The following is an 11,769-nucleotide window of genomic DNA, read 5'->3' as shown; positions in this document are numbered from 1 at the left end:
GGAAACTGAAAAAAACACAGCTGGAGGCATGGGACGAGCCAGGGGCGAGGTCCACGCCCAAAGTCATGAGCACAGACTAAAAAAACGTTAAAAAAAAAGTAAATTATGAATTTAAAATTGCGCTGTTGTAAGTCCCTTATTTTATTTTTTTTTTACTTGTCCTGTCCAACAGAGAAAAATGAAGAGGAAACACCATCATAAAACATCCAGGTCTAGATAGTAAACTAGAATGGGCGGGGCCTGTCTACACACACTAATAGGTCCCTCATTTTCCATTTTTGTAATCCAATTTAATTTATATTGTATCTAGCAGATGTTTCAATCAAAGTGATTTGATCTGAAGTAGTAAATCAATTTTTTTTATGCCCCAACTTATAGTTACAAATAGTATTTAGTTTTTTTATGTTTAGCTTAATGGAAAATGTAAAGAAAAACTCCATAAACTTTGGAAAACAGAAGCTTTGTGAGTTACATGAAGATAAACAATAAATCAGAAAGAGAAAGGGGGTGAAACCAAAGCCCTGTGGAACACCTGTGGAATAACTTTTTTTTTTTAAACTGCCAAGATACTTGAAAATTCCCAAAGACAGGTGGGCTTTGACCCAAATAAGATCTGTGGTAAAGAGGTTAAGTTCACACCATGCAAATAGACAAAAATAAATATTTATGGTTGATTTTTTACTCATTTGATTTAAATAAAAGTCTTTTAACAGCATCAGTCTTTTTCTCTAACAAGCGTTTTATAACGATCTGAGTAGAGAACTTAACTGAAATTAATTTAAAAAATTGAAGCTTTGCTTATCAGCTAAAATAACATATTCATAAATGTGTAGCACATGCTCTTCAGCATATCAGGACTTGAATCTCCTTGTTTACCATCGTAGCTTCATCACCGTGGGGCTTGGCAGAGCTGCTTACACATCAGCCACAGCTGTGCATATTGATGAAACATATGCATGTTTACGCTGCTTCAACACTGTAGGCCAAATACATGTTGGCTAAAGGTCAAATTCAGTGTGCAGGCATTTATAGCTTTGCTAAAATTTGTGAAAATTAGGTTGTTCTAATAAAGAGTGGGAATAATGATTAAGCTTATGGACCTTTGTTTGCTCTGACAGCAGATTTAGAAAATTCGGCTCTTTGGGAAAAGCTGCTTTAAGAATGCTTGTTTTCTTTTTGCTTAGGTGTCATGTGCCTCATTATCCAGTAAGAGAACTGCCTGGAAAGGATCCTCCAAGGGCTGGGCAGTTTGCCTGGATCCCAAATATAGCCTGATCCAAAAGACAAAAAGCAAAAGCTGCCGGGTCTACTCTTTTGGGTGAGTAAAAAATAATCACAAACATTTTATAAAGTCTGGACAGCAAAGCAAAAACCTTACTTACTTCAACCTTTACTTGCTCACAGTTGTATTCCGAATTCTTCCCTTTTCCCTACCGGACATTTAGCCCTCCAAACAGAGAGTTATAGTGTCTCAGATTTTGGACATTGTTATCGCTCAATGACGTCACCTATAGTCGCGGGTCAGCTAGCTTAAGCGCATAGATTCCAGAGCTCAAATTTACAAAACAACGCTGGTTGTATAACTTTAAAAAGGTCAAGCTACAACAAAAAGTCATTACTTACATTTAAATGTTAACATTTGTGATTCACAGCTCACCTACGAAAAAAAAAACCTTCCTCTCCCCCGCGCCACAGTGCGACGTGAAACCCCCGCGCGGGGGAGGGGTCTGTATCCCGCCACTTGGAGGGGAGAATTTCAAAAAAATATATTTCGCACTTCATAAGCCCCTTCAAATGGAGAGGTAGGGAGAAGGGAAGAACTCGGATTGGGCCATTGTCTAACTGTAGTTGGTGCGCACGTTTTTTTTTTTGGGAAGCCTTTCATTGAGACTACGTATACAACATACTTGGCAATACGACCAAGATGCTACTTTCAAAGAAAATGCTATATAAAAATTTTAAGCTAAACTCATGTTCATGCAAGCTTTTATGAACGTTTTCGGGTTCTTTGTACGAAACCAAAGGCTATTGAACGCCAGGTCAAATTTTAACCAATCTGGGACTCAAATTTGGAAGTGACGTATGACTTCTGAACCAAAACATAAGCTTGACGATGTCAAGATAAGCTAAAGCCACTCTCTTGACATGATGGTAATCCATATCTGCTATTTCAAGGACACTAGCAATGAGCCGAACCATTTTCCCTTTGTGTCTAAATTGCTAGATTTTTGCACCAAACCTGACCCCAGGTGTAGCTTGAGAGTTATGCTCTGCAGGTGAAGGCTGAAAAACAACTATCTTTGATGAACTGCCTACCTGGGTTTAGATGGGATTCACATGGGGCGGCCGTGGTGCAGTGGTATGATTGCGGGTTTGATTTCCGCCTTGCCCGCCCATGTGTAGAAGTGTCCCGGGGCAAGACACCGAACCCCACATTGCCTCTGGTGGAAGGTTTGGCGCTAGTGTTCGTCAGTAGTGTGTGAATGGATATGTGATTGTAAAGAGCTTAGGGCCTTCAAGGAAGGTAGAAAAGCGCTATACAAGTATACGCCATTTACCAATTTAGATTGATGAGACAGCAGTCTAAAGGCCCGGTCCCACAGGATTTGACGGCCATATCACAGGTAAAAAATGTGGAAAATATGCCACACGTGCCTACTTACTCTTAAGCAAGACTACCCAGACTTCCTCACTCTGGTCACCCCTCAGCATTTTCTAGAATACTGGCTAGTTCTCTGGTCATTTGAGAGAAACACTCTTTCCAGCAAGTCCTGGGGTCAGCCACTAGGTTTCTACAGGTAATTGGTTGGACACACCTGAACCAGGTAATCAGTCATGAGTAGGGCTTGGATGTCTGTGCAGACACAGTGGCCCTCGAGGCCTGGAGTTGCCTATCCCTGTTCTAGATCCATCTAGATCCATCCAATCTGTAAGAGAAAGGGCAATCCTGGTGGATTCCAACTCTCACTAAAAAGAAGACTGACTTTATGCTGACCTTGCAAACCATACTTCCAAGAGCATATCCTGGTAGATTTCTCAGGATACACAATCAAATGTCTTCACCAAAATCACATCTGGACCAGGTGTGCAAACTCCCAAGATCCCTCAAGGATTCATGCACAGATTAAGAGCTTATACTGTCTAGGCAGAGTCCTCCCTGTTCCTCCTTCAGCTTTATAGTACAGCATTTCTCTTACCAAAGAATGCTAGAATTGTCAGAGTCATTCCAACACAAAACCTTCCTTCTGTTAGTTAGTACAACATCTTTTCATATTTGAGGTGACATGTTCATTTACCGTCTAACAACCTTATACTCCACTTCTTTGTACTTGATTTCATTTCCACTAACAACAGCAGAGTAATCAGAGTACTTCATGACTCTTGTGAAAGTCTGAGGTGTGGGCTGATGAAAAGGTTAGAGAATACTGTTCCCTGAGGTGCTCCTGTGCCTCTTGTGAACAGATGAAAGTGGCTCGGGAGGTTTTGTGTGAGGAAAAAAGCTTCTCGTGGACGTATGAGATTTCATCTGAAGTCTTTGAAAGCTGATATGGATCTAGGGTGGGACAAAGACTTTTTCCTGAATCATACTAGAAAAAGTCATTTGTTAAATTTTAGAACACGTGTCAAAGTCAAGGCCCAGGGGCCAGATCTGGCCCTCCAGGTAATTCTACCCTCCAGATCTTTTTATTTTACTGTTATTAATGGCTCGATGTTATCTTGCGCTTATTTCTGCCTTGTATAATTTTGAGAAAATATATTTTTTGTGAAGACTAAAATATTAAAAGTTATTTAAGGTTTATGTTAAGTTATTCTGGAATAATATTCCTGCCTTTTTATTATTCATAATTATGTTAAACAAGTTTTAAAAATTGGCATTATGATAGCTTTTTGGACTATTTTGGCATTTACTCTGATTTTTTTTGTTTTTTTAATGGTGTTTTTGCCTTTAGCTAATATTCCAGCTACATGTTAGCAGTTTTGCTAATTTAGACTTTTCTTTGTTTTTAAGCTGTTTTGGAGTTTAGTTAATATTCCAGCTACATGCTAGCTGTTTTGCTAATTTAGGCTTTTTTTTGTTTTTAGGCTGTTTTGGAGTTTAGCTAATATTTACATGCTAGCTGTTTTGCTAATTTAAGCTTTTCTTTTTAAGATTTTAGGCTGTTTTGGAGTTAGGCTAATATTTACATGCTAGCTGTTTTTGCTAATTTGGGCTTTTTCATTTTTTCTGATATTTTGACGTTTAGATATGTTTTTCAGCTACATGCTAGTTGTTTTGGTTAACATAAGTTTTTTTTTTTAGCTTTTTAGGTTAATTTGGCACTTAGCAAATATTTTAGCTAGGGCTGTCAGATTTGTCGCGTTAAAAACGCATTAATCTGAAGTGTGCTTGACGGCGACAATTTTCGCGGGCTTTCTCATACGTGCCCTTCCATTCCGCGCGCGCGGGCGTTCCGCCCCGTAACTCACCGGCTGCTCTCACTAGAACACGGGCGGGTCTCCAAACACCGAGCTGCGAGCTAAAACCGGCCGGCGCTAGGACCACTCTAACTCGGCTCCGGTTCGCGTCCAGTACCACGTCTGGTGGTACCGGCTCGCGTCCCGAGAGCTGCGGACGTTCCGGACAGCAAGCTCACCGGGGGACGTTTTAAATGTTCTAGAGGTTTAAGCATGATCCAACCCCAGCATAGCGGCCTGTCTGCCGGCATATTCATGGCGTGAGCTCCGCTGGACACGTCGCTGCATCGAGCTGCAGCCAGAGAACGAGGCGGCAGTAACAGACTGTCAAACTATCCACAGTGTATCCCGCTTTTCTCAGTCTTTAATGTTTTAAAAAACAAAAGTTCATTTGAAATGATAAATCTCTATTTCATTTACTACTGCAGTTCAGCAGAGGAGGAAAAGATTTGGTCCTGACAAAAAATGAACATGAAAGTGTTATGGAAATTTTATTTTTGATGTTTTTTTAATTTTATTTTACTGAACGTTGATTGAAGTTTTGAATTTAAAATGCCCTTCACTTGCACTTGGGCTTTTGTCAGGCATTTTATGTTGCAGCCTTTTATTGTTAATAAAGTTTATCTCAATACAATGTTACAAAATAAAGTATTTCTGATGAAAACTATTAATTTTGTCATTCTTGTTTTCATAATTAATGTAGAACTACTAAATTCCACGAACCACACATTTTTTTTTTCCTTAAAAAAAGGCCACATGTAAATTTGCAATTAATCGCGAGTTAACTCGAGAAATGCGATTAATCGCGATTAAAAAATTTAATCGCCTGACAGTAATTTTAGCTGACTATTAACTTCAGCGTTTTTAGCTATTAGCTTTAGCGTTTTTAGCTATCAATTTCATCATCTTCAGCTATCAACATTAGCATCTTAAGCAGCCAAAAAGTTAAAAAGTTACGGTTTTAAAGTTTTTAAAATTTAGTTTTAGACTGTTCGATGAATGTTTATCCTGTTCGGCCCGCGACCTAAGATATGTTTTTTTGATTTTGGCCCCTTGTACGATTGAGTTTGAAACCCCTGCTTTGGAAGAACAAAAGATACTAGAAGGAATGGGAATAAGTTATCCGTATAGTTTTGCCGTGTTGCATTTCCTCTTTGCCATAGTGACAGAGGCCTAAAGTGTCGTCTCTGCAGTAAGAAGAAGCTCAGTAGTTTGACTGGACAGATTCTGCAGGTGTGCTTGTATCCTGTGTTACTTGGCTGACTAATCATCACTCAAAGTCAAATCAAATTTTGGGGAATTTTTAAAAAAATTTAAGGAATTGCCTCTAAAACATCTAATCAAACTGAATCTTCGAGGAGATGATCTTTCAGTGCTTTCTATCTGACCTAGATTCTATCTTTTTGGTCATATTCTTGACTCTGCATTTTAAGGTTTTTGGCTGTGTGAGTCAAAAACTGCAGTTTCTGTTAAAACACGATTTTTTTTAATGCTATGGTGTTTATCCCACGGCTGTGATGGGCATTCACTTTTGCACTTTGTGTGTTGCTGATGCGCCTCATTTGCATGCTGTTTAATGAGCCTTGAAGAACTCTGCCCGGACGAGATGAGCAGCTGGCCTCTGATTGGTCTGTTGCACGTCGGTTTGCAGGGCATGAGGAGTGAATGAGATGCAGGTTGTTTTCCGTGCAGAAGAGCAGCTTTCCTCTAGACATTAACAACATTCTTTTCCAAACGTAAGTGGGAATGTAAAATGAAAAACAATCATGGTAACATTCATAGTGCAGTGTCTTTTTTTTAATCACAGCGGCAAGGATTAGTGTAAGAGCCTAAAAAAACAATTTCTAAATCCTCTCACATGTTCTGCAAATCAGCAAAAGAAAGCGGAGGCAGAAACGGAGCAGAAGCAGCTTCTCCAGGATGGAAGTTTTTGCTCTTGTTGAGGTTTCAGACTTCGTTTTTACCTCCTAACTAGCAGCAATGCTAATGTGTCTTCTGTAGAGAACAAGATTCTGCAAGATTAGTATCTGGTCATTTAAATAAACAAAAAAACAAACAAAAAAAAATCCTCAAACTCCCAATTGTTTTTAGATTTTTACTTCGTTTTTTTTGTTTTTAACTAAATTTTTTCTTGAGTTTGAACTTATGAAATAAGATCTACATAAGTAACATGTACAGCATTTTATAGGTCAGGTTCCTGAAACAAAACAAAACACAACAAACAAAACAAAACACAACACAAGACAACAAAACATAACACAAGACAACACAACAAAACACAACACAAGAAAAAACAACACAACAAAATATAACATAACACGAGACAACAAAACATAACAAATCAAAACACAAGACAACAAAACAAAACACAACACAATACAACAAAACACAACACAAAACAAAGCAACAAAACACAACACAGCAAAACAGAATACAACAAAACATAACACAAAACAAAACACAACCTAACAGAACAAAACACAGCAAAACAAAATGCAACACAACAAAACATAACAGAACAAAACACAATACAACAAAGCACAACAAAACACAACATAACAAAAAACAAAAAGCAACACAACACAACAAAACACAACACAATGCAACAAAAAACAACAAAAACAAAACACAGAAAAACAAAATGCTAAAAAACAGAATACAACACAAAAACACAACACAACAAAACACAACAGAACAAAAAAACCCACAATGAAGCACAACAAAACAAAACAAAACGCAACACAACAAAACACAAAAAAACAGAATAAAACACAAAAAAACACAACTCACAAAACCCAACAAAACACAGCAGAACACAACCCAACAAAACGCAACAAAACACAAGACAACATAAAAAAACAACACAACAAAACACAACAAAACAGAATACAACACAACAAACTGCAACAAAACAAAAGACAACACAATGCAACAAAACACAACAAAAAACACAACACAGCAAAAACAGAAATACAACACAGCAAAACAGAATACAACACAAAAACAACACAACAAAACATAACAGAACAAAACACAATACAACAAAGCACAACAAAACACAACAGAACAAAAAAACACAATGAAGCACAACATAACAAAACGCAACACAACAAAACACAACATAATGCAACAAAACACAACAAAAAACACAACACAGCAAAACAAAACACAAAAAACAGAATACAACACAACAAAACACAACTCACAAAACCCAACAAAACACAGCAGAACACAACCCAACAAAACGCAACAAAACACAACAAAACAGAATACAACACAACAAACTGCAACAAACACAACAAAAAACACAACTCAGCAAACCAAACACAATAAAACAGAATACAACATAACAAAACGCAAGACAAAAAAGCACAACGCACATAACACAACACAACAAAAATAAACACAACACAATAAAACACAACATAAAACAAAACAAAACAAACAAAACACCACACAAACCACAACAAAACACAACACAACACAACCGAACACAACAAAAATAAAAAAGGTAGAACAAAATACAAAAAGAACAAAACACGACCGTAGAATCGTGATATAAAAGCAAAAAAGCAAAGTTGTTAATTTCATATGCATGACGAGACAGAAATAAATAGCAAATAGTATGTTGGAATCATTCACTTTATTGATCATGTATATGGGACCAGAAAGTGCCCCACATTAACACTGTGGTGGGGTTGCCATGTTTTACTTTGTTTAACATACATTCATACGATGATAAATATAATGTCATTTTTGTCATCATATTTATCCACACTTTGATCAGTGGAATTTGTGTGGTTTTCCAGTGTCCAGAGTCAGTAGATTTTTACTTTTAACACTGGAACATAATAGAGTTTTACAAAAAATACATACTTTTTCACCAGAATTACTATAGTATTGGTTCAAAAACACTGCATGATAGGACTCATGACACGACCATACAGGATCACTGTCAAAATGATTCATCCAGTTGAAAATAAATGCTCCTGAGCTGCTGTTCAGCTCATAATTGTCTTGAACCTCCGCGAACTGCAGAAAATGATTTGATGCTTTCCTGACCAACCTCCAGCGGACCGAGGGCCACGCAGTAATAAAATTACAGGAGGTATGTAGGCAAAAGCACAGCAGGGGAAACAAAAATACCTGTGCTTCATCACTAATGGATCATGAGTATGCTAATATGAGGAGGCTGCCAGTCAAGGAGACGGAGACCTTGATAGAAATTAAAATAAAGGAGAACAAAAGTAGAGAAGGAGCAAACGGAGGTTCACAGCATCCAGCAGTGCGGAAATGAGCTCAGTTATAGCAGATTTCTACTGAAATGTGTTTTATTTTGTAGCACACAAAGGCTTCAACACAAAGCCACAGTCAGTGGAGACATGTCTTTATCAGCAGATGAATGTTTCATCTGCAGACTGACCAGAAATACCACACATGTGAAAAGGAAACTATTCAATACTTTTCAGTTCCGATCAGAATCGCCTTTACTTTCCTCAAAGAAACAGGAGTCTGCTCTGCTGCTTCAAAGAAAGGAGAATTCTTTCTATGTGGAGAGAAAAAAGGAGGAAAGAGCCTTGGGTAAAACAGAAGGAAATCTTTGACGAATCCAAGAAAACAGTTGGTCTATAAAAAAATATAAAATAAAATTAAGCATCAGCAGGCTTGGAAATTTTTATGCTTTTGTTTTTCAGTCATTAATTTTATGGCTCAATCTGCTTAAGTTGGGTAGCTATCTTCAGGGACTCAATTAATCTTTTTTAGGGTTCATTTTGCCTTCTCATGTACGGAAAGTCTACATTTCCGACTGAAATTATAAATACCTTGTAGGTATTTACTTGTGGATTCTGCGCTGCAGGCTGGGAGTGACTGACTGGTGGCTGGAGCGTTTTCTTGGGAGATCAGGGTGTCAGGTCCACTGCTTCGATCCCAGCCTAAAGCAGCTCCACCAACAGGACGCGGAAATGTGGCTCCACCGTCTCTCCGTGGACTGGCGGGATCCGAACCCCGCTATAGCGCAGCATCAACACGCCAACAGCAAGAAACTCGCTACCATACTTAATGACTTTGGACACAGAGAGGTAACAACACACGTGTGGGTTCATGATGGAGAAGACAGTAAAACACAACATAAAGATTTATTTATCCTCCTTCCATGATGTAAATAAGGTTTTCTTCCAATTTCCAAAGCTTCTCCACATTTTCTCCTCCTCCTCAGATAAGGATCTGCATGTGATCAATCATTTACCCCGCCGAGCCCACTACTGCCATGCATACTAATACAATTATTGATTTATCAATACAGAGATGCTTAGGAAAAATTAACAGCTAAAAGCCAACGAGAGATCTTCTTTCTTTGCTTTACTATTTCAATGTTGTAAAGTCCCTAAAACAAATCCATTGTGAATATCAACTTATGTCATTTTTTTGCATATAAACATAAGAAATGTTCATGTATCAAAGACAAAATTATGTTTTTTTTTTTATCACAAAGCTTTCTCTCTCTCTCTCTCTCTCTCTCTCTCTCTATATATATATATATATATATATATAGGCATCTTTTGTATTAATATTTAATTATAACTGGTTCTTTTACTTAGAAATTTTAGCTTTTGGATTTTTTGCACTTAACTGTTAAGATCAATAGGGATGTGTATTGGAAAGAGTCTGGCAATACAATACATATCGCGATACACGTGTCATGATACAATACGTATCACAATGAACGTGTCATTATACGATACGTATAGCAATACACATGTCATGATACGATACATATCGCGATACACGTGTCATGATACGATACGTATCGCAATGAACCTGTCATTATACGATACGTATAGCAATACACGTGTCATGATACGATACATATCGCGATACACGTGTCATGATACGATACGTATCGCGATACACGTGTCATGATACGATACCTATCGCGATACACGTGTCATGATACGATACGTATCGCGATACACGTGTCATGATATGATACCTATCGCGATACACGTGTCATGATACGATACGTATCGCGATACACGTGTCATGATACGATATGTATCACGATACACGTGTCATGATACGATATGTATCACGATACACGTGTCATGATACGATACGTATCGCGATACATCCAAAGACAAAACCAGTCAATAATTCACTGTTTTTTTAAATTATGACTTTAGAATTATCTGAATGTTAATACATTTTTCACCCAAGTAAAATTGTTGAATAAATTTAATGTAATGATCAGAACATTTAGCACCGCAACTGTATCTCATAAACAAGTTGTTTTTACTCAAGCAAATCCATAGTGCTTTTATTTTGGTAATTTAGGAAATATTTAAGTGGAAAAGAAAAGTAAGACAGAACTACACATTTTCTTATAATAAATTAAGTAAATATCTGCATATATTTTTTTAATCGATCACCAAAAAAGTATTGCGATATTTCATTAAATCGATGTTTTCTTACACCCCTAATAATAATAACCTAAATTTTATCCAATCGTAAACGTCCACTCTGATCAAATTAGGCTTTTTAGCCATTAAAAAAAAATCTGTACTGTTTCCTTAGACGTAGATTCCTCCATCCATCCATCCATCCATCCATTTTCCTGACCGCTTTGTCCCTTTCGGGGTCGCGGGGGTGCCGGAGCCTATCCCAGCTACTGATGGGCGAAGGCGGGGTACACCCTGGACAGGTCGCCAGTTTGTCTCAGGGCCTCATTCACACACACATTCACTCTCACTCTCACACCTAGGGACAATTTAGAGTCACCAATTAACCTATGAAGCATGTTTTTGGACGGTGGGAGGAAGCCGGAGTCCCCGGTGAAAACCCACGCATGCACGGGGAGAACATGCAAACTCCACACAGAAAGGTCCCAGCTGGGAGTCGAACCGGGGCCTTCTCGCTGTGAGGCAAGAGCGCTAACCACTGCGCCACCGTGCAGCCCACGTAGATTCAATAGTACTTTATAAGAAATTTCCCTCTGAGTTGTGGGTGGGACCAATGGCATGGAGCAACCCCACCTCTCTTCCCATCACCCATCTGTTTCCACGCTCTCCCGCTAGCTTAAAGCCCCTCACAGGAAAATTGGGGTTATGCAGCCGTCCTCAGACTAAGAAGACGAAGACGTGCATGTGGATGCATCAGAATAGAGTGGAGTAGCCCACCAGTTGGATTCATGATGTCACAACTACAATCTTTTTCAAATGACTTCTTATTACCAGCTCTTGATTTACAACAATTTAAACAAAGAAATACTCAAACATGGAAATTTGAGCATAAATTTCCATTATTAGAGAAATGCCC

At 38.2% G+C, this 11,769-nt stretch overlaps 1 protein-coding gene across 1 annotated transcript in view; it reads left to right on the top strand.

The window, feature by feature from the left end:
- The window catches only part of mettl24 (methyltransferase like 24), a 35,084-nt gene that overhangs the window by 19,265 nt on the left and 4,050 nt on the right, over window positions 1-11,769 (top strand). Inside the window, exons 3-4 of the mRNA XM_024290578.2 lie at window positions 1,185-1,318; window positions 9,314-9,536. Of these exons, the coding sequence (XP_024146346.1) occupies window positions 1,185-1,318; window positions 9,314-9,536 (357 nt within the window). The remainder of the gene's footprint in view (window positions 1-1,184; window positions 1,319-9,313; window positions 9,537-11,769) is intronic.

The sequence above is a fragment of the Oryzias melastigma genome, linkage group LG24 (genome assembly GCF_002922805.2).
Source record: "Oryzias melastigma strain HK-1 linkage group LG24, ASM292280v2, whole genome shotgun sequence".
NCBI classification, from domain to species: Eukaryota; Metazoa; Chordata; class Actinopteri; order Beloniformes; family Adrianichthyidae; genus Oryzias; species Oryzias melastigma.
Note: the sequence above shows the minus strand (reverse complement) of the source record. Positions and strands in the feature narration are given on the sequence as shown.